The sequence below is a fragment of the Alligator mississippiensis genome, chromosome 6 (genome assembly GCF_030867095.1).
Source record: "Alligator mississippiensis isolate rAllMis1 chromosome 6, rAllMis1, whole genome shotgun sequence".
Taxonomy (NCBI): domain Eukaryota; kingdom Metazoa; phylum Chordata; order Crocodylia; family Alligatoridae; genus Alligator; species Alligator mississippiensis.
The window spans coordinates 100,974,992-100,997,588 of record NC_081829.1 but is presented as its reverse complement, the minus strand read 5'-3'; the positions used below and the strand labels follow the sequence as shown (position 1 = coordinate 100,997,588).

The following is a 22,597-nucleotide window of genomic DNA, read 5'->3' as shown; positions in this document are numbered from 1 at the left end:
AGCGCCGTCGGTGAGGGAAGGACGGGTGTCACCCGGGGCCTGATGGCTCCCTGCTGGGGACACAGCTTAGCAGGCGGGGAGCACCAGCTGTGCCGCAGCCTGGGTGCGGGGGGCCTGGCAGCAGGCCTGAGGCAGAGGCAGGAAACAAAACCGCCCGCCTGGCGCAGCGGTTCAAGATGACGGTGCTGACCTGGGCTGAGCGGGGCTGGAGGAAACACGTGCCCCAGGCCCATCCCCATCCGCCGAGAGCAGCAGGCAGAGCCTCCAGGGAGGGCATCACTTTTAATGTAAAGTATCTCCATTGCAATCAGTCTCCACAGAAACCACTTAAAAGTTCTTGCAGTACCGGCCCGGCCTGGCACAGAGACAGGCTGGCACCGCAGGGGAAGGGGGAGCGCCGTGCTGAGCCCCTTCCCTGCAGGGCGAACGCGGCTGCAAGCTGCCCCCGGGCACCGCTCGGGGAGGTCGGGGTGTCTCGCTGGGCGTGCGCATGCTGGCATGGGGGTACGTGTGACCATGGGTGCCAGGGCCCTGAGCACTGCGGGGACGAGAGCGGGCGGGGGGGCATGGCCCGCTGCCAGTCTGCATGGTGCCTGGCACAGGGCAAGGATGCTAAGGGCAGCTCGGGGCAGCCCCCCTGCTCCAGCCTGCCGGGACCCCCCAGCCAGAGGCACTCCCGCTGTCCCTGGAGGCAGAGCGCTGGGGAGCAGCGGGCCCGGGGCTGCCACGTCTGCCCCTGCCGGGGGGGCAGTCTGTTTTCGTGGGGCCCTGCGCACGGGGCAGGCTGGGAGCAGCGGGCAGCAGCTGGGTGCGGACACACTGCCTCGGGCACAGCGCCGGGCGGCTTTCATGCTGCAGGCCTGTGCAAGGGCAGCAGCAATGAGTCTGGGCAGCCCCCACCCCCACTGTGCCCCCCTGCAGGGGCTGAGCGCCGTGGACTCGGTGTCTGCCTTTGCGCTGCCCTGGACGGTCCTGGTCCTGCCCCTCCTGTCCCCACTCCAGCCGGGGGGCGGCTGCACCCCCTTTGCAGCCAGCTGCTGGGCAGGGCTGAGGGGTCCCTTCGTTTCACAGCTCGGGGTCTCCTTCTGGATTCCTGCTAACCTCTTTCCCCACACAGGTGCTGGCGCCCCTCTTTCCTCTAACCGTCAGGCCGGGGCCTCTGGGGCAGCCCGGACGCACCCGTGGAGCGTCCCCCAGGGTTGGTGCAGGCTGGGCCGTGGGCCGTGGCGGGGGCAGCTCACCTCTGGGCTGCGTGCGCCCGGCTGCTGCTCGCTCAGGTGATCAGGGGCGTCAGGGTGGAGCTCTCCTCCGGCGTCTTCTCGCCCTCCGCGGACGGCCTCCGCCTCCGCCCGCCTGTGGGCAGCGCCCGGACCAGTCGGTGCCCCCCAGCACCCCAGGGCAGCCTCCTCCCACCCTCCTCCCTGCGGGGGCTACTGCAGGACCCCCCTCCACCCTGGGGCCTTGGGCAGCCCCTGCCCCTCCAGGCCCCACAACAAGGTGGGGGGTCCCTGCTTTGGGGAGGGTGGATCAGGATGGGGCGGTAGAGGTTGTGGTTGGACCCCGTTCCCTCCCCTTCTCTGTGCACCCCTGGCCCCATCTCTCCGGCCGGGATCCCCAGCCTTGGGGATGGGCACTGGTTCCCACAGCCCTGGGGCTATCTCTGCCCACCACGACCGGGTCCATGCCACCCGGCTCCTTGCACCCACCCACCCACCCACTCACTCAGTGTCCTCAGCAGCCGCTTGCCCAGGGTGTCCTCGCAGCTGCTCGGGGACGCGCTGGCCACTGCGTCCTGGCTGGGGCTCTGCGGCTCCATGGGGACGCTGCAGCACTCGCTGTCTGCAAGGGCGCAGGTAAGAGCCGTGGGGCCCTACCACCCATCGGCCTCCTTCCCTGGAGACCTCCCCGGGGGTCGTGCACCTCTCTGCCCCAGCCCCTGGTCTGGCTCCCGCCCCACGGACTCACTCTGCTCGTTCGCCAGCTCCTCCCGGATGAAGGGCACCACAGCCGGCCGCGGGGACGCAGGGTCGCTGGGGCTCCAGGGCCTGTCGGGTGGGACGCCTGCAGGGAGATGCCCATGGGAGGGGGGCTTGGCAGGGCCAGGGGCAAGAGGGGAGCAGGGGCCGAGCAAGCGTGAGCAGGGGCCTGTGGACAGGCTCCCACGTGCAGGGGCCACAGCGCGGGCCTGTGACGGCTCCGTGGTCTGAGTGCGAGCGTGTCCCGTTGGGGCCGTGCTGGGTCTGCCACCGGGTCGCGGTGCCAGTGGTTGTCCCCCGGCTGGGGCCGAGCGCAGGTGTTCGGTGTGGGCTGAGTCGGGGCAACTGCCTTGTGTGGCTCCAAGGTCGGACATGGGGTTTGGGCTGGTGTAGATGGGGCTGGTCCTGCATGTGACCCCCGGGGGTCCCTTCCCGCTCTAGGATCGACTTACCCGTGAGGCTGCCCTGCTCCGGCAGGAGGGTGGCGCTGTTGTCCTGGGGGGTCTGCGGGGTCCCACGGACCGTCGGGGTCTTGGTGGAGTCCCCGTCGTTGAAGGCCTCCACGTCGGGGGTCTGGGGGGAGCTGTCCATGCGGCTGGCCGCCAGCGCGTTCTGGTACTGCTGCCGCGTGACCTGGCAGCGGGCGCAGGCGCGTCGCTTGGCAGCACAGGGCCCAGAGACCCCCCTTTGCCTCCCCCCATGCCCTGGGGGCACCGGGACGTGACCTAACCGCCCCCCGGGTCTGCCTGGAGCTGAGCCCCGGGGGCCTTTGTCTCAACGCAGCCACAACACAACCCCAGGACGTCTCACGCCGATCTAGCTCTGCAGGGGCCCCCAGCAATGTCCGTGCCCCAGCCCACTCCGGCCCCTCGCCCAGCGCTGGAGCGACGGGTGCAGGCTGCGCTGGGCGCAGGTGGTGACCGTGGCGTGGCCGGGCCAGGGCTGGAAAGGCGGGTACCTTAACGACCTGGACGTCGCAGAGGATGCGGACGGAGTAGTCCGGGGTGTAGATGTTGTTGCTGCTGCTGTGCAGCGGCGTGGGGCTGCCCCCGGCCTCTGTGCGCTCCCGGCTCGGGGACTCGGCCCGGTTCAGCCCGCTGCAGCGCGACGGCGACCGGTTCACTGGGGTGCGGGGAGAGGGAGTGAGAGCCCCGAGTCACTGCCTGCACCACGGCGGGGCCCTTGCTCGCCCCAGCACCGGGCGATGCCTGCGGACGTCACCGTGGGTCTGAGCAGCCCCAGGGCCTTTGCCCCGTCCCACTACCCAGGGGCAGCAGGGCCTGGACCCTGTGCTCGGGGGGAAGAGGGAGCCGAGGCTGTGCTTGGCCGTGGAGGCAGGGTCACTGTTGAGGCCAGGCTGGGGCAGGGACAAGGGTACCACGAGCAGCAGGGCTGCGACTTGGCTTCACTTCCCCACGCTTGGTGCGAAGGAGCCCACGACGGGTCATGCCTGCTCCCTGCAGGAAGGCACCTGGAGCCTCCCTGCAGCCCCCACCGGCCCCCGCCCGGCCCTGGCCACGCAGTCACCTGGGGACCCAGCCAGCGACTCTCCTCTGCTGAAGGCGAAGTTGCGAGACACGGAGATGGGCACTGTGGAGAGAGCGGGAGGGGAGCGCCAGGTCGGGCGGGCGTGAGACCCGCAGGCCCCAGCAGCACCACCAGCATCTGGCTCGGCAGGGAACAGCCTGGGGCTGGCACGGCAGCCCTGAGAGGCAGCACCTGCGCCCCGGGGCGTGTGCTGCCAGGGACAGACAGGCGCGTGCACTTGCTCTCTTGCACCAAAGAAACACGGAGGGGCTGTGCAAGGCCTGGGGACACGGGCCTGGCATGGGAGCTGCCTGCTTGTGGCTGGGATGCCCATCCTGTGGCCCTGGGGACCCCAGCACCAGGAGCCCTGCTCATGCCCTGCAGACGCTTGCTCCCTGCCGCGGGCACCGAGCTGCGGCCGAGGCTGCCCCTCACTGGCTTCAGGCTTGCGCTGCTGCAGTGCAAAGCACCAGGGCCAAACCGGCCCGTATCAGCTCGGCGTCCCCATTGCTGCACTAATGACGCTGCTTTGCTTTCAGCCCCAGGCTCACACCAGGCAGGAATCGCTCTGATTCTCCAGGGTTATGGATTGTATGTGCACTGGTAGCTTATTCAGTTAGTCTACAAGGTGCATCTCTACCCTGACCTCAGGCTAACTCAGCTAATGACCTCTCTGCTCATGGTGCATCTGTGCCGGGGGGATGTGGCTACTTCGAGCAGCAAGCTCCCGGGGCTGGCACGACTGCGTGCGGGGAGCACGGGCAGCCCCAGCCTGGGGTCTGGCTGTCCCAGCACAGGATGGCAGAGGCTGAGGGCAAAGCCCAGGGCTGGTGCTGCTGGCTGCCCCGGTCACGGCTCTGTTCCTCTGCCCAGGGCAAGGGTGAGGCTGGGGCAGGGAGAGGAGCCCCCATCAGCAGGCAGGACCCCAGCCCCCTCCTCTCCGCATGCATCCAGTCCAAGGCAGCCCCGGGTCCTTACGCAGGAAGGCGGATCCGCCCAGGCTGCTTCCCTTGCGCACGTCGCTGTCTGCAAGCAGAGGCGGGAAGGAGCGTGAGTCTCCCAGCTGGGACGGCAGCCCCTGCGCCTGGGGTCATGCTGCCCCCGTGCCCCCAGAACGGGGCCTGGCTGGTGCCGCCCGTACCTGAAGACAGGGCAGTCGTGATGGCCGGGACCCCGTAGTAAGTGAAGGCGCCGTTCTCAAACCGCAGCCCCTCCTTGCCGATCTCCACCTCCACCTTGCCCTATGCGGGGGAGATGGGCTCGGACCAGCAGCCCCTGGCCCTGTTCCCAGCCCCCCACCCCTGGCCAGGGGTCCTGAGGCCGAGGGTAGCTGTGCAGCACCTTGATCCCACTCGTCACGAGTCCCGCGTGCGGGGCGGTGCTGAGGGGCCTGGGAGAGGGAGCTCAGGGCTGGGCTGACGCAGGGGCTGCGGGGTAGGAGTGGGGGGCATTGGCAGGGCAAGGCCAGGGCTTGGTGGTTGGGGGGCTGCGGGTCGGGAGTGGGACGCAAGCAGCGGTGGGCCCAGAATCAGCAACCCCATGCATGCATGTGCATGTGCATGTGGTGGGGGTGGGCTCCAGCTACGACCAGTGGGTGCCACTGCCCCCTCGGATCTGCACGCAGTTAACACCCATTTTCTCCTTGCGCTGCACAGACTCTGACTCTGACGCCCTGGCGGCTGTGTGGGAACTGGGCCCATTTCACAGACCGGAAACTGAGGCACGGAACGACAGCTCTGGGGACGCACATGGAGACTGCAGCAGAGCACAGGAGGGGCCGGCTCCATGTCCTGCCCACGGGGATGCACTGCCCTTTCCCAAGGAACCCGACCCCCCTGGGCTGGATCCCCGAGGAAGGGCACCCGATGCACCTGCAGGATGAGGATGAAGTAGTCGACAGGCCGGTGACACTGGTACAGGCAGTGCTCTGCAGCTCGCCGGTTCTTCTGGTCAAACTTCAGCTCCTGGATGACGTTGGGGTGCTTCAGAAGCCGCAGCAGGATCTTCTCCGAGAGATAGGGCGTCTTGAAGGGCTCGATTTCTGTGGGGAGGAGAGCACGGGGCTCCTGGGGTGGGCAGCACGTGTGCCCAGCTGGAATAGGGCCGTGGCTCCGCTGTGGTGGCCGTTGTGGGGTAAGGGAGTGGGGTCCTAGAAACCTTAGAGCCCTGGGGCGGGCAGGGAGCTGCAGGGGCACAGTCCAAACCAGCCCAGACAAACCCCGTGTCCGACCGGCGTCGGGGCTGGCACACCAGTACCTGTTGCCATGAACTGGTGCGTGGCCAGCAGAAGCTGCGGGGAGATCTTCACCTTCATCTCGCTGTCCGAGAGCCGGAAGATGGAGAAGTCGTGGGGCTTCCTCCCGTGGTACGGCACCCGCTCCTTCCGCCGGTTGTCGGCTGCGGGAACACGGGGCGGTGGGGTCGGGCTGGGCGGGACGTGGCCCCATGTGGCTGCTGTCCCTACCTCGTGGGAGTCTTCTGGGAAGTCTGGGGTGGGGAGACCTGTCCTGGGCCTGACCACCTGCCGCCACCCTGCGACGGTCCCTGCCAGCCGGTTTCCCGGCACTTCACGCAATCTGGGTTTAAGGGAGCCCCGGTGTCCCCAGCCCTGCGGGTTCGTGCTCTCAGCACGGGCAGCGTCTGTCTGCACAACTGCAGCCCATGGCTCCTTCGTTGCAGGGCCATGCTTTACGGGAGACACAAGGGCCCTGGGAGACACTGGGACCCAGGGGGTCTCGGCACCTCCTTCTTCCATGGAGCGCATGCTCCGTGCCGCACGAGACACCCCGGGGAGCAGGGACGGGACAAGGGCACCCCCCTCCCAGCGGCTCAGGCCACACCTCTCCCTGCCTTGGCCCGTCCGTCTGTCTGCGCTCACAACCGCGACACTGACTGTACAAGTCTGTCTCATCCAGGATCTCGGACTTGATGATCTCCTCGATGACGTCCTCCAGCGTGACGATGCCCATCACCTCGTAGAACGGGTCCCCCTCGCCCTCGTTGTTCACCCGCTGCACAATGGCCAGGTGCGATTTACCTGTCGGGAGGGAACGCAGCAGATATGAGATGCCCCCGCCAGGTGGGACAGGTCTTTGGGTTCGTCCTGGTGCCGCCTTGGCCCATGCCACCCGCATAAGGATACCTGGGGCCAGGGAGCAAAATGCCTTCCCCCCCCCCCCCGGGGTCCCTGTGCTGGGAAATGCCCATCAAGCAGCCCAGCTCCACAGCCAGCACGGGGCTCCCGCCCAGCCTGCTCTCACGGCCGCTGCACCGATGGCAGGACAACCGGAGGGGGCAGAGCCCCCAGGCACCAGCCGTGGGGTCTGCCTGCTGCTTGCCTGACCCCAGACCTGCTACAGGACGGCTGGGACCACAGGGGCTGTGCCCCTTCCCCAGGGTGCAGGAGGAAGAGGCGTGGGTTGGCAGAGGGTCTCTCGTCGGGCAGGCGCCGCTGCAGCGCTGTGCGCGGGGACCGAGGCTGTGCCCCCACCCTGGTCTGCAGCACCGCCTTCACAGCCCCTGGGCGTGGGGGGCTCTCCAGGGACCTGTAGGCAGCCTGGCCTGGCCAGCTGGGACCCCTGGGCATGCCAACTGGTGTGGGCCCATGCAGCAGGGCAGGTGCGGCGGGGAGGCTGCGTGGTGCCCGGGGAAAGCACTGTGGCTCCAGCTGAGAAGCCTTCGTGGTCTCGGCCGTGGCAGGTGCAAGCACCCGTGTCCTGCTAGCCCACGGGAAGGGCATCCCTGGGCCACACAGGATAACACGTGGGGAAGCAGCAGCCTGCTTACGCGTGGGGCCCGGTCCCCCACCTGCTAACAACACGACACGGGCTGTGGTGGAAAAGCGGGCGGCGGTGGCCTGCGAGACCCCTGCCATTACCCTGTGGGCACGATGAGTTGGGACCACTCGGCCCTGCTCCTCGTGCCGGGTCCCTTAGCCAGCGCTCGGGGCGGGATGGCATTTCGCCGCTCGCCCCACAGCAGCTTCGTGGCTTTTCTTGCTGCCGGGGCAGGAGTTTGCCGACAGCGTTTTGAAGGTCGAGAACCAGCAAATGAATTGGTTCTGGCTCCGCTGCCCGGATCAGACCGGAGAATCCCAGCGGGCCCGCAAGAGCGCTCCCTCCCCGCGGGGCCTGGGCCTGGCCCAGGCCGAACCGTCCACATCTACTGCTCGCTCTCCCGGCTGGCCGCCTTTCCGTGGACAGCCCCAGAGCCCTCTCTCACCAGAGGCAAACCATGTGCTTCCCTCCCGCCCGCTGGCGCAGGGCCTGATTTTAACGGCAGATGCATGTTTTTGCAAGCTCAGCCACTTCATCTTGCAGCCCCGGCAGGACTCCTGCACGGACCCACCGGGCTCAGGGATTTGCTGCTTTTTAAATTACCGGCTCGTCCCTGCACTGCGTCTCCTGACACCTCTGCCTCTGAGCGCACCTCCTCCTGGCAGCCGAGGAGGTGAGGATGGGACCCCCCCGCTCTGAAATGCCGACTCAGGCAAAGCAATCAGGCAGAGTTTCGCCTTCCTGAGCTGCCCCCCGTGACCCAGGCTCTGCGTTTTCGCAGGCTTCCTGCATCTGAAGTTCCTCCAGAAATCTGCTTTCATGCCTTTGGCTTCTTCCTTGCCAAAATCCATGCAGGGGCTCCCAGCCTCTTTCCTCCTTGTTGCGTACTCGGTGCGCCCATCGGGAGCTGCCCCAGGCGGGGGCGATTTCCAGATCTTGAGGGTTTCTGTCTGGCTTGGACGGCTCCTCACGCCCTCTGCGTGTTTGAAGTTTAAACCCGATTGCCTGGCCGTGGCAGCAGCCTTTCGAGCCAGGCAGCGCTGAGGGAGTCACTTGACTTCTTGGCCCATTGCCATCTATCTAATTCCTTCGAAACTCCTCACTCCAGAGGTGTTAACGACTTTCTCATTTTTTAAGGGTCTTGATGCGCCACCGATCCAGCCGGCCTTTGTTCTGCTGCCTGTTGGCTGCTCCTGGTCACAGAGCTCCTCTTTCACAGCCCTGCAGAGTGTTTTTATCTCATCGCAATGACATTCTCTGGGTTTCTGCTTCCATCCTAAACTGAACAAACAGCCCTAAACCACTGGCATGCCAGTAAAGCTTCCAGTTTAACTGGAGACGCATCTGTGTTGTGCTGTATGGGACGATGCACCACACGGTCTGCGCCCCCTTTGGAAGCCCTAGATGTGCCCATGGTGAGGGGAGCCAGGGGCAGTCTTACACACAAATGTGTGGGGAGACGGCCTGCGAGTCAGCTTCTGGCCCACGATGCCCCTGCCCCGGCTTCTCGCCCGTTGTGGCCATTCAGACCAGTTCCTCGGGGACTTGGACAGCACCGAGCATGTTGGGGACAGGACTGTGCTGCCATTAAAACCGGATCTTCCTTGGGAACTTGCAGTCTTGACCCCGTCCTTGCTGCGAGGCTGAGAGGACATCTCACACCTTGACCTTGTCAGAGTTTCTCCTGGAAGAGGATGGAGAACTTCCCGCCGTCCCCGCCTCATTCAAGCATCGGTGGCAGTCTCAGCCGGCGGCCTTGCTGCTTCTCCCGCTCAGCGAAGAGGCCGTCGCATCCCTGCGTGCGGCCCTGCTGCTCTCTGGGCCATTTAAGACTCAGTCAAACACAAACTGCTCTTCCTGCATAACGGGTCTCAGGCCATCTCCAAACCAGGGACGTCTCATGGGTCAGACCTGCTCCACGCTGTCAGTGCGCAGCCAGGCATCCCGTCTGCTTAGCGAGCAATAGCCCGCAGCGCCAGCCTCAGGAAAGCGCGGCAGAGCTGGCTACAGCCCTGCAGCAGCCACATTTCATCAGGATTAAAACTCAAAGTCTCACTCTCGCACGCCTGGTGTTTGCCAAAACCCACGCCTGAAAGCTGGGGCCATCTGGTCTCTGCCGCGGCCTTGGCGAGCAGGGAGCCCTTACTGCTTGTGGCCAAGAGCGGGTTGTTAATGGCATTTACATGCAACCCCAGCCCACCGGGTCCTCACAAGGATAGGAGGTGCTACTCAAAAGCAGCCAAAGGCCAATAGAGGAGGCACTTACTACTTTTGGGCCCGAGCCCTGCTTTTACACCGTAAATGATTCCAGAGATGCCGCAGAGGAATGGGATTTCCGAGTCCACATTCAAACAGCAGCAAACCACATCAGTTGAGAACACCGCGGGAACGTTTCCCTGGACCAAGATCACTCGGCACTGCTGCGGCCGGGGCGGCTCGGGAGCTGGCAGGGAAGCCTGCTCTCCTAACAGAAAATAACCGCTTGTCGCAGGGCTCCGAGCCCCGGCTGCAGGAAGCTATCGGCTTTCCACCCGAACGCCCACGGCAGAAACGCAGCAGGTGCCCCCCGCCGCAGCGGGGCTGTGAAACCACCCCAACTAATGGCTGCTCCAGACCTGTGCACAACGCATCGATCCCTGCCCATGATCTAGCAAGCAGGCGTCCGGGCCGCGTGCCCCCGCGTGCCAGGGTCCCCTCCAGCGGGAAGGTCCCAGGCAGCTGGGTACTTGGGGGGGCACGTCCACTGCAACCCCCTCCGGCAGCAGTGCTGATGTGTTTTGAACTTCCCATTGGCACGTGCACAATCCTGCTCCTGACACCAATTGACCCTCAACGTCCTCCTCCCAGGGCTGGGCTCACCTTGCAAGGAGTTTGCTTGCTTGCTTTTGCTTTTTTGGGGGGGACTGCCTCTTTAAATTTGGCAGAGAATGGAAAGTCCGAAGTGGTCATTTTTGCACCTGGCGGCTCGGCCCCTCCTCTTTCCTGCCGCTGCTGAGACCCTGGGAGTCCATACATTTTCCCTTCTTATGGCTTTGCTCATAGTACAGCTTCGTGGAGCAGCTGCTGTGGCAACCTTGAGAAGGCCTGGGAGAGGAGAGGAGAGGACGGAGCAGAGCTGGGGCTCCGGTTTGGGCTCCTTCGGGAGGTTTTCAGGCAGGTGAGGTGCAGGAGGGGGTCTGTTTGGGCGCTCTGAAGGCCGCGGTGCATGAAGTGGTGTATGATATGGCATGGGAGATCCCTCTCCTTCCCTTTGGGGAGGAGCTGTGCTTTTGTGTCTATGAATCTACAACTCTGTTTTGGCATGTTAAGGCAGAGGGACTTGTTGCTGATTTAAACCAGGGTGAGGCTTAAATCAGAAAGACCAATGTGCATGCTTGTGCTATTGCAAACACTGCTTGATATCTGTAATGAACCCACTCCCGAGTGCTCTTTCTGTTCCTTGGGGAGGTGGCTTGAGTTTTACAAAGCTAGTACAGGGGAAGGGGAAGAAGGGGGGAAGCTACTGAAAGCAAAACCCTTGACCTGCAAGCACATAGTTGCTCGACGTTAGTCCTATGACCAGCCCCGCTGACTTCAGCAGGGCTGCCTGTGAGCTTGAAGTCGCCCCCACGCGAGTCTGCTGTAACGGGGCTGCGGTGGGAAAGTTTGCTCTGTTTTTCCTAATGGCGCAGTCTGTCAGGACAGACGCTAGCTCCTCCAATACGACAGGAGCTGGCACAGACACCTGTGTGCACGTCAAGGCCACCCTCCTCAAGTGCAAAAGCCTCAAGTTGGGTTCCTAAATGCAAACTTGTGCTCCTGAAGCTGGAATGGCCAGTGCCTCCTGCAGCTGGTCCTGTGCTTCCAGCCCCGACGGAGAAGCCTGCTCTGCTCTAACTAGCGCGGGTGATGCAGTGCGCCCTATCTGCTTGTGTGCTGTGGCTCAGGTGTTTCCCCAGTAAGGGCGTTAATCGGTCTCGGGGGTTGCCTCTTTCAACACAGCTGAGCATTTTTAAGTGTAAAACTTCTTATTAGAAAAGCAACTTCTCTCTCAAGTCTGAAACTGTGCTAAGGCTTACAGAACTAAAGACACAAGTACGAATTGCACACACCAGCAATTCAAGACCAAACAAAACTAAATATAATTACATAAAGCCTGTAAGGTAGGGCCCTTCCACACTCCTCCTGCTCTGTGCCATTTCCCCTGTTTCTTTCAGCTGGGCTGGATCTCCCCTTCCTGCAGGAGAATCTCCTCTTTGCCTGATTTAACCTCTGGTGCCCTGCTGTGCCCGGTACCTGCTCTGCGCAGGGCCTCCGCCTACTCCAGTAGCCTCCAGGATACATAGGAATATATTTTCTTCTTGACTGTTTTCTTCTTGCTCCTTTTTCTGAAGTCTGATGTCCCAGCGCTCGTGTCCTCGTGCCACCAGATTGCGGTGGTACCTCCTGTTACAGTTCTGCTTTAAACCTCTCATTTGCAAAAATCTCACTAAACAGCCAAACACAGGATGTAAACCAAGCACAGTTCTAGCTTTCCACCACAGGTCGATGAAAACTGAATTGATGCAGAGAAAAGGAGTCCAACAACGGCCGCACCTGGCAGCTTTTCCCTGCGGGCTGTCGCTGAATTCCTTCTGCAAGAAATCTAAGGCTCTGGGCCTGCCCTCCTCCGCTCCTCTACTGCTTCTGCTCAAATCCGTCACACAAGGGCAGTGTTTGCCTTGCTGTGATGGAAACCCTGCACCCAGCTGACCGCGCCTGGCTTTTACTTTGACCAGTTGCTGTGATGTGAAGGCAGCTGCTTGCCTGGAGAGACGGACATCCCTCTACCCTTGTGCCCAGAGGGCAGGAACCAGGCACTCAAACCTTGCCTCTAATGGGAGTTTAAACCCCTCTGCCACCACCGAAGATCAGAGCAGTCCTGAGCCCTGACGCGAGGTGGTCACAGGCCTGAAAGCAGTGTCTAACGTGACGCATGCTGATCTTTTTCCGCTGACGCAGTGTCAGGAGAACCCAAACCGGTCAAGCCACTCTGATCTTTGAAGCCACGACTTCCCTCCCAGACCTGGGAGTAGAACTGGGGATTCCCGATCACTGGGATCCTGCTGCTCACAAGCACGCGGGGAGCTGTGCCAGGTCCTCTAGGGCTGGTGTACGGGGGAGCAGCAGTCCCTGGCAGTTCAGGCAAGGTGAGGCCTGAGCTGCACCGTGTTTAGCACCTGTATCTACTGGTGGCCAGTAGTGCCGACTCTCGCGTTGGAAGAGCTACAATCCCCCAAGCCTGGACTCCACTACACTGGTATAGAGATGCTTTATACCTCTATAGGCTATTCCCTGTCAGGTGTAAGTCACCTTTTATGTCAGTGGAACTGTATTTGCTGGCGAGGGACTGCATTGGCCTCGATGATCAGGTGCCTGCTGCAGGTTGACCAGCGATGGGGGACTGGCAGCGAGAGGGGGGTGGCTCAAGAAGAGGAGCTGTGGGATCATGGTCTCCCGGGACAAGACGTGTCTAGATGTGCGGGTGCACGACCTCTGGGTGCAGGCTTCACGTCTCGGCCGCCTGTCACCTGCTTTGCCTGTTCCCCCACCTTGCCTGGCTCAGGGAAGCTGTGGATGCGGGATGCCCTCCGCTCCGTAGCCTGGCCCTAGGGCCAATGCTTTTCCCTCTGGAGGTCACTGGTTCAACCTCCAGTGGGGCTAAGGCCTGGCGCTCAAGCCAGGATGCTCTCCAGGCTGGGACACGTGAAGGATGGAAAGCACTCGGGCAACGAGGAGGGGCAGTAGCAGCCTGCACAGGCACAACTGCCAGCTGCATCCCCTTCCACGAGAGGATGCCTTAACACCTCGGGAAGCGAGGCCACAGATTCAGACACAGGTTCCCTCTGGCTGGACATGGGAAGTTGCTCTTGGTGAGCTCCAATTTGAGTACGTTTTTAAAAGGGGATAAATGCCAGACACGGAGTCCAAGGGGAGCTCACCTCCCACGCTCTGTGGAGGGCTGTGGATGCGGGGGTGAGGTGGCTTCCCCAGTGCTCAGGTTTTAGCTGCCTGGTTTGGGGGAGCTGTGCATGGAGAGGCACAATGGCTGTATGAAGAGCACTGGGGCCCTGGCAAACTAAGCTTGCGAGTTCAGTGGTGATAAAACAGAATAGCCCCCACAGGCATGGAGTGGGGAAGGGGGGAGTTGGAAAGAAGTGGCCATTCAGAGCTTGCAGTAGGGTGCAGGTTGGATGTTCGGCAGCAAGGGACCTCTGGTACGGGAAGGGAAAACCGGCTGGAGCCTCGGCATGGTAACAGGGTTGTTGGCAATGTGGAGGTGGAAAGGAGTGTGCACATCTCCCTCATTTCAGGTCCAAAAGGTCCTGGGCGAATGCAGTTTGCCCTGCGGGAGCCGGCCCCGCTCCTTGGTTCTGTTTTGCTGGTCATGTTGCGGTCACCCTCCCTGCAGGGTGCATTCGCTTTTCCATGTGCGCGCCAGTCTAGGGCTTGCTTCTCTTATGCTCTTCCTTTTACCTGCGTGTAAACTGGGCGCTGGCGGCCTCTGCCCAGGGGTTCGTAGGCTTTGCTTCCTATCCGGATTATCCTGCTAGTGTGTGCTCTTCCTACCTGTCAGGGGGTGCACAGGGTCAGCTGTTCTCCTTCGTTCTCTGTATTCGTGCATGCATAAGGCTGCACATCCTCCTTCCCTGCCCTGCTACAGCTTAATCTGGTGTGCCTGCGGGGCTGATGAATTGGGTTTCTCCCCCGTGGGTTTCGCTCCATTTTGGAGCCGAGCTCATTTTCCAGGGCCAGGCGTTCTGCTGCGCCTGGCTCTGATCCAGCCTCTCTCCCACCCACAGCAGATGGTTTTGACCGTGTGCCCATCTCGTCGCTGCTTGCCGCCTGCCGTTCAGCTGCGTGTCCTGTCCTCCCACTTACTACTCGGCGCGTGGTTACCCTGGACCCGCGGTCTCGGCCCCTGCTGGTCTCCCCGATGCCCTTTGCCAGGGAGAGGAGCTGCTTGGGGAGCGGGCGGGAGGAAAAGGTGGGTTGAGAAATGAGGTCCTTTCCTGCTGCCAGCGTGGGGCTGTGTGCACCAGCCAGGAGCTCCTGTTTATGCCTGGTTTGGGTAAAGTCTCTAGACTGTGAACTCCTTAAATGCGACTGAAGTGTGTACTGATGTTTTTATATAGCTGGAGTGTCTGACGCTACAGCCTCCAAAAATGCCCCTTCCCACCGGTCCGTGGAAGGATCAGTCTGCTTGCCTCGACATACAGCACCCGGCCCTACTGGGGAAAGGGGGCTGCTCTGTTTACACAGCTATTAGATTTATTCATGCGTGCACCAATGTGTCTGAACGATTTCCGCGTGGAGCTAAGCGGCCACAAGGCACGCGGGAGCATACCTAAATAAAGGGAGCTTGTATTCACCATGCCTGGCTTTAGTGTCTAGGAAGAGAGAGATCAGGTAAATGGGAATCTTAGAGGCCTGTCAGAGGATGGACAGCAAAGAGAAAGCACTGATACTGGAAATAATTATTTCTGTGGAAAGACTGTGATGCAATCCAGCCAGCACTAGTCATTAAGGAACCAACTCTGCATATAAATGTGAGGTGCCTGAGCAACCGCATGGAAGAGCTTTTAACTTCTCATGCAGAGAGAAGTCGTTAGCCATGTTGGCCCGAAGTTCGGCAGTAGGATGTGAAACCAGGTATTACGGAAGTATCTAACATGGTTGCTGATGGACATTTTATATGCAGGTCAAGAAAAATAGAAATAAGTACAGATGGCGGGGCGACCCTGTGCATTCACGAGACTACGCAGAAGCATCTGTTTGATCCAAAGTCACTCTGAGGAAGGCTGGCTAGAGGTGGTCCCGCAATACGGTTGGACCTGGGTATGACTAGATCTTTGATGCCAGGTGTTGCTGACAGTTGTCAGTGTGGAGGACACTTTCCAAATGCCAACTGGAGAGCAAATGCTAGTAACGATGGTGCAGCCCATCTGGTCCTGAACGTGATAGCTGATGAGTTGTGTGCACTGGGGTTTTTTTCCCTGCACAAATACAATCACTCTGTGATTCAGGGCTGTTTTAGACTTGCTTATGGCGAACAGCAAGGATTCAGTGCAGCGTCCCTGGACTGAGCGAGCAAGAGGTGACTCAATGTCTGCCAAAAGGAAGGAGGAAGGAAAGCAAGCTTGTAACCAAGGGCAGAGATTAAGAAATGAAAGGAAGCGATTAGTCACGTCAGCTGAACTGAAGAGCTCAAGGAGCTGAATGTGGAGGAGGGCCGAAATGTCTTCAGTGTTATTCTTTTTTAAAAATCTAGATAATCTAGAAGCCAAATCCCAGGGCGGGGGGCTCAACTTCGTCGCACTTCTCTGCACCTGTTTGGGTTGGAAGCCATTCTTTTGGCAAGGTGGCTGTACACGGCTCCCTGCTTAAATCGGTGCCTTGGGGAACGGCATTATGGCTCTACTGGGACCCCCTGCCCATGCCCCTGAGAACTGCCTTTGCCTCCTCAGCACATCATGCTGGCAGCTCAGTCGCCTGTGATCAGCTAGTCTCTACCTCAGCCGCTTCTCGTGGAGGAGGGGATGGGGGGACTTGTAGAGAGGGTCCCCAGCTACCTGGGTGAATGACAGCCTCTGAAAGGCTGTCGGGAGGGAGGAGGAAGACTGACACTAAGAGTGCTTTGTCTTGGAGACCAAAGGAGAATTGCTGAGTGTCAGGATGAAGTGGACCTTGCAAAGGATAATAAAATAAAGACATAACTTTTCTTTTTCCTGGCCATGTAAGTAAAATGAGCAGGAACCTAGTGGGGGGAGGCGGGGGGCAAGCAGGGCATCAGCCCCGGGTACCAACTTAGAGGGGGCACCAGAACTGCCTCCCCTACCCTGGGAGTGTTCGCCAAAGCAGGAATAGCCCCAGCCATAGGAACCGGGCAGTCGCTGCCCCTCACCCCTAGTGCATCGGGGGGACGGGGGAGCAGGGGGGCCACCCTCCTTTCTGAGGAGCCTTGCTACGGCAGCACAGCCCTGTGCCCCGTAGTGCAGAGAGCAGGGATGGGTCAGGCTCTGTCCCTGTCCCCACTCTTGAGGAAACGGGCACATAGGACAGCAGGGCTGGCAGCAAGGGGGGTGGATAAGTCTCCTGGCGAAGGGGTGGTGTCCAGCGGATGGAGAAAAGCGAGTGTGGTGTGCATGTCCAGAAGTGTGGAAGTGGTCCAGGCAGTTACAGACCTGTTCATCTGCCCTCAGTAGCATGTGCAGGTTTTAGAATAGGCTTTGGAGGGCAAAATCGTAAAGACGTGGAGGTGAATTTAAAGTGGCTAAAGGACAACAGGCGCCTGCCAAACGGGCCGTGCCAAATGAGCCAGGTGTAGTTCTTCCATAAAGAAACTGATTTTCTAGACAAAGGAAATGCAGCAGACTTGCTGCCTGGACTTGAGTCATGCTTGATGCGCTGCATGCAGGAAGCTTATTAATTTTACATGGACGAGGAGGAGCTGCAGCAGGCAAGGCCCTGGTTAAAAGGGAGACTGCTTACCCTTCAACTAGGCACACGAGGTGAAAGTTAGTAGTGACACCCCTTAAGGACCAGTCTAGGGGCTCACTTTAATATTGTGAGACTCGGGAACAAGAAGCTGGAATGTGCTAATGAAAACTGCCGACGATGATGCCTCCCAACATTGAGACAATATGGAGGAGGAGCAGTGTCTTGCGCAGGAAGAAAGGCACGATCTTGAGGCCTGGAGTAAAAGAAGTGGGTAGAAACCTAATTGTACAAATGCAACATTGAGCCCTTGGGGCCTGGTACGAACGTTTGCTCTGAGCTAGGAGCCCCTGGATGAGATGCAACTGAGAGGAGAGACTAGAGGGTCGCAGGATGACTGACCCGCCAGCATGACGTGGTCTGGAAGAGGCAAAGGCAGCTCTCCGAGTTGGGCAAGAACTCCCAGGAGAGAAGGGGAAGGCCGTAACGCCATTTCCCAAGGCACTGATTTAAGCAGGAAGCTGCGTACACCCGTCTTCCCAAAACAACTCATTCAAACCCAAGCAGGCGCTGAGAAGTGCGACTAGCTAGGCTGTCCTTTCCTCTGGCCTGTCTTACGAAGGAAGGGAAGGGGAAAAGCAAGCCAGGATTTCCCCGGCTATTGTAAGTTGTAACCCTATGGTTTCAATCTGCTGCCTACAAATACAGGGAGGGGTAACCAGCCGGGAGGGAGAAGAATGATTTAAGCTGAAGGACAGTGTTAGCCCAAGAGCAAATGAATATAAATGGGCTGGAAACCAGAAGAAAGTGTCTAACCATTAGAGTGGTGATGTTGGAAATGGAAAGGGCAGCCAAAAGGAGCAGGGGCCTGGAGCAGCCGCTGTACCAGGAGAGGCTGGGGCTCTTCAGTTTGGAAAGGAGTAGAGGTCTGTAAAATCATGAAGGGTGCGAACGAGTGAACAGCAACCTGTCATTCACCGAGTCCCACAGTGCTAGAACAAGGCGGCATCTGCTGCAATGAGTAGGTGACAGGCTTAAAACTAACAAGAGAAAGTACTTTTTTATGCAACGCGTCATTAACTCGTGACATTCATTGCCCCAGGAGCGGTGGAGCCAGAGAGCACGGCCAGGTTCAGCAAGGCCTGGATAAACTTGGGGAGGATCGATCTGTTAATGGCTATTGAACCGGACCCTCGGAGCTGTTTCCTCTGGCATCTCTAAGCCAACGATGACTGATGCCAGGGAGGGTGCTGAACTGGGGGATAGATCACTGTAGATCTAATCTGGGTCTGCTCCCCTATGTGGCAACCATTTTTGCTGCTGTCAGATGGGATACGGGGCTAGATGGACCACTGGTCTGACCCAGTCTGGCACTGCTGATGCTCTTGAGAATAGCAGGGTCAAAAACCCAAACAGGCTTTAAGCTAGATCTGGCTAAGGTTTGCCGGCAGGAGACCGGACCCTGAGCCAGGGGGAGGGTTTGGATGCTCTGCAGAGGAGGGAGGGTTTGGATGCTTTGCACAAGCAGCATCCACATAGCACAAGACTCGGGTTTGCAGAGTCTGGGGCCAAGATGCCAAATTGCTGCAGGCGCATTGTTGAGATCGGTGCGTGAGTGCAAGCCGTCTCCCCCTGCGCACTGGCAGGGAACGGGTGCGGGGAGCAGGGACCCAACCAGCTTCTCACGTGACTGCAGGGAAGACGGGGGCACGGAGGGAGGCTGCTGGTTCCCATCTCTTACGGTTACGTAATGCAGCGTGTTGCTGCTGTAGTCGTTTCTGAAGAAAAAAGCTCCCTGACAGCATCAAGCACCATTTGGGGGGGGGATGAGGTGCAGCCGGTGGTGACAGCTCCAGGCTTGGAGGAACAAGGGTTTAGGAGCACAGTTCTCCCAGCAGCTCTGCTGCAGCCCAGCCTCTAAATCAGCAGGCAGCTCCTGCCAGCACAGAGAAGGCCACGGCAGCAGCAGAAGGCCCAGCTCTCCCCAAGCCTCTCTCTGAGTCACTTGCACACTAATTCTTTGCAGCTTTGCACACTCTTCACCCCTGGCTGCCCTGCTCGCTCACCTCCGCAGGAACAGCACGGCACACGTGCACCCTGGGCCACGCTGAGCTGAACTGCTGCCAGCCCCCGGCCTGCTCCCACCTGCCCAGGAAGCAAGGGCAGCAGGACCGAGCTGCCTGCGGGCCGAGGCCCCAGCAGCTGGCACCACAAGCCCCGTCCTGTGCTTGGGGACCCCTGTAACTGGATTTTTGAGAGGGGCCCAGTGGCCGGTCCTGGTACGTGCCTGCTCCTGGACGTGACACTCCTGTAGTGCAGCCCCAAAAAGGCCCTAAGCGACCCGAGGGGAAACGGGTCCCAACCCCACGTGAGCTGCCCTGGCGTCCACCCCAGGCACAGACTGCTGAGGCTGCCTCCGCTCCGGGGAGCCAGGAGCAAGGGACTGGGCCAAGGCCACCGAGCGAGACAGCGATGCAGGCAGGGTGAGGGCTGGGCCTGCCCCCTGCAGACCACTGCCCCGGCTCCTTCCCAAGGCCATGCAGTGTCCACCCTGCCCCGGGGCTCAAGGGGACGGCGTTAACGATGCACGCGCAGCCCTCACGCTCCCCCGGGGACTACGAGCGGGGGGCCTTGCTGGGGCCACCCGCTCCACCTGCCGTTCCCCAGGGCCCGCGCCCGACTCACCCTTCTTGAACTCCTCGAGCAGCGTGTCCAGGCGGGTGTCGCTGAAGACGCAGTGCAGCGGGCGGTGGTAGAAGCGGGTGATGGTGCGCAGCGGCGTGCAGTCGTCGGGGTCCACGAAGGCCAGGTCCTTGACGAAGAGCAGGTCCACGATGTTGTCGCGCCGCTCGCCCTCGTAGACGGGGATGCGCGTGTAGCCCGAGCGCAGGATCTCGGACACGGTGGCGAAGTCCAGCACGGCGTCGGCCCGCAGCATGAAGCAGTCGGCCAGCGGCGTGAGCACGTCCTGCACCACCTTGGTGCGCAGCTCCAGCGCGCCCTGCACCATGGCCAGCTCCTCGCCCACCAGGTCGTGCGGCCCGGCGGCGCGCAGCGTCTCGAGCAGGCGCTCGCGCGTGGAGCAGGTGCTGAGCTCGCGGCGCAGCGCCCAGTCCAGCAGCCGGCCCAGCGGGTAGCAGAGCGGCGCGGCCGCCGCCAGCAGCAGGCGCGTGAGGCAGAGCGTGCGGGCCGCCACCGCCAGCCCGTGGCGCGAGCACACGGAGTAGGGCAGCACCTCGCCGCCCAGCACCACGGCGGCGGTGCAGAGCAGCACGGGCAGCCAGGGCACGCCGGCGCCCCCCGCGCCCCCCGCGTCCCCCGGCAGCGCGGCGCACAGCCAGCCCGCCAGCGCCGCGTTGGCGCCCGCCTGGCCCAGCAGCAGCGTGCACAGCAGGTCCGTGCCGCCGCGGCCGCGCACCGCCTGCACGCGCCGCGCCTGCTCGCGCTCCGCCGCCGAGCCGCTGTTGCGCAGCACGCGCAGCTCCAGCGGGTCGAGCGCCAGCAGCGCCAGGCGCAGCCCGCCGAAGAGCGCCGACAGCGCCAGCAGCGCCAGCGCCACCAGCGCCACCAGCCAGCCGCCCGCCGGCAGCGGCACCCGCCAGCCCCGCGCCGCGCCCCGCGCCCGCACGCGCAGCAGGAACCCGCCGGCGCCGTGGTGCCGCCAGGCGCGCCCGTCCCAGGCGCACAGCGAGAAGAGGCGCCCGGCCGGCCCCGCCGCCTTGCCCTTGCGCGGCTCCCGCACGCGCACGTCGGCCAGCGCCGAGCCGGCCGCGCCGCCGGGCCGCAGCGGGCCCAGCACCTCCACGTCGGAGGCGCGGGCGCGGGCGCCGTGCGGGCCGCAGCGCGCCGCGCCCGTGGGCGCCGCCGGCTCCTCCACGAAGACGAGGCGCGGCTCCGGCTCCAGGCTGGCGTTGCGCGGCTGGAAGTAGAGGCGCAGCACGAAGCGCGAGCCCTCGGCCGCCTGCACCGCGCCGCCCCGCAGCGACACGCGGCCCGGCGCCGTGTCCTCGGGCCGCAGCCCCAGCAGCCAGGCGGCGCCGGCCGGCGGCGACAGCAGCAGCAGCAGCACCGCGCCGCGGCCCCGGCCCCAGCCCGCCATCCCGCACCGCCCTCCCGCCGCGTGACACTGCGGCACGCAGGCCCGCCCGCCCCACGTGTGCGGGGGGAGGCGCGCGGGGCGGGCGGCTGCAGCAGGTGAGAGCCGCGCCCGGGCGCCCTCACCTCCGCGCCTGCCGGCTCGCTGCTCCTGCCCGCAGCTGCACGGATGCGGGGACAGGGCTTGCCTCCTTCCTCTGCTTTCATTGAAGCCAGAGTTGGCCAGAGCCGCCTCAGCGCCTCCCTTGGGGCTTTGATGGAGCCTTGTCAGAGCGGGCACCCCCCCAATTAGACCAGAGGCAACAGCAGGAGCTCCTGGGGAGGGTGGGTGAGAGCAAGAGACTTCTGCTTCTGACCCACAGCGTTGGGGCGCAGGCCTGCGGGTCGGCCGGCAGCGCTGTCCCTTTCCAGGCTGGCGGAGTGGCACAGGTCGCCTTAGCTCCCCGCTCCCTGCCTCTGTGCTGTAGCTGCAACTGGCCTGACCCTTGGGGCCGGCCTCTGTGTCTGGGCCCTGCTGCCCCATGGAGGTGGGGTGGCAGCGGGACAGCAGGGCGAGGATTTGAGTCTGCTGCACACTGGGTGTAGAGTAGACTGGATATGGGAAAACGTGGCGGTTAGAGCAGCGTCCCCAGGAAAGGGGTGGGCTCTGCCCATCACTGCAGCTGCTCAGGACGGGGCTGAGCAGGTTCTGCTCGGGGATGATCTAGGCGTAGCTATGCTGTCCTGTGGGGCTTTGCTGGTGGCTACCTGGGGCCGGGAGGGAATTTTTTCCCCTCCTGCTGTTACTTGTCAGGGGTTTTTAGGCCTTCTCTTGCAGCCCTGGCTGGGGCTGGGCTGTGCCAGTGCTCCTGCTGGCACCAACCCCGCAGGGTCCTGGCTGGAGGGTCTTGCCGCTGCGCTCATGGTCGGATCAGTGACCATCTCTGGGGTCAGGAAGGAATTTTACCCCGTGGTCAGATTGGCGTGGACTCTGGGGGGGGTTGCTTTCCTCTGTAGCTGGGGGCATGACCTCTTCTTGGGATCTCTCAAGCATATTTTGACACTCCCTGCAGTAGCAGGACACTTGGCCACCGTGTCCCCACTGCTTTCCCTGTGGCAGGGCCGGGGTCAGCGTGAGTGATGCCTGAGGCTGTGTCGTGTGGCTCTGAGGTTGGACATGGGGTTTGTCTGGGCTGGTTTGGACGGGGGTGCCCCTGCCTCAGGCAGAGGTTGGACTAGACGTGACCCTCGCAGGTCCCACCTCTCTGTGACTCCACAATTATTTTTGTGTTTATCTCTGTGATGCTGTTTCTGAGAAACCCAGCTTCCACTCCATTGCTCCTGCTCAGGAGGATGTGAAGCACATGGTGGTGGGGGATACAGCTTGCCAGTTTATACCTACAGCATTCAGATAACTCAAGTTCTGTCCTTCTTTCAGCCTTGGACTGCGCATTGCCTTAGTTTCCCCAATGCCTGGCTGAGAGAAAATACAGATGAGAACAAGCGGGGTGAATCTTGCATCAGATGAGGCTGAGTGATCTGGGACTTCCCGGCATGCCCATCACAGGTGTACGGGGTGAGGCTGGCAGTAGAAATGGCTGGGTGGTCTCTTTCTTATCAGGCTGGTAGTTTAGAAGAATTGGTGGAGATACGCCCTTGGGACAGCCTTTCCCTGCTACAGAGACTGCAAGTGCTGTTCATGCCTGGCTTTGGTTGTAGTGGAGCAGTGAGCTGTCTCTGGAGCTGCCCTTTCATCCCATTTGGAAATGACAGCTGGTGCAGACCGGG

The 22,597-nt window shown here is 61.9% G+C and overlaps 1 protein-coding gene across 1 annotated transcript; it reads right to left on the bottom strand.

Annotated features, from left to right (window-relative positions):
• Positions 1-263: 263 nt before the first annotated feature.
• On the bottom strand, positions 264-20,834 carry CNNM1 (cyclin and CBS domain divalent metal cation transport mediator 1). Its single transcript, XM_059730351.1, has 13 exons — positions 19,421-20,834; positions 6,397-6,540; positions 5,760-5,900; positions 5,375-5,544; positions 4,645-4,744; positions 4,482-4,529; positions 3,504-3,566; positions 2,935-3,098; positions 2,429-2,609; positions 1,966-2,061; positions 1,723-1,839; positions 1,242-1,353; positions 264-860 (listed from the first exon to the last, which is right to left on the bottom strand). The coding sequence occupies exons 1-12, from the start codon at positions 20,832-20,834 to the stop codon at positions 1,274-1,276; spliced, it is 2,718 nt and encodes a 905-aa protein (XP_059586334.1). The 3' UTR covers positions 264-860; positions 1,242-1,273.
• Positions 20,835-22,597: the final 1,763 nt, after the last annotated feature.

Excerpts from the sequence above, each read along its gene's own strand:
- CNNM1 (XM_059730351.1), bottom strand. The coding sequence starts at position 20,834 with ATGGCGGGCTGGGGCCGGGGCCGCGGCGCGGTGCTGCTGCTGCTGCTG. Across the intron at positions 3,099-3,503 it reads GTCGCTGGCTGGGTCCCCAG|TGAACCGGTCGCCGTCGCGC; the intron begins GTGACTGCGTGG and ends CCCGCACCCCAG. Across the intron at positions 2,062-2,428 it reads GGAGCAGGGCAGCCTCACGG|GCGTCCCACCCGACAGGCCC; the intron begins GTAAGTCGATCC and ends ATCTCCCTGCAG.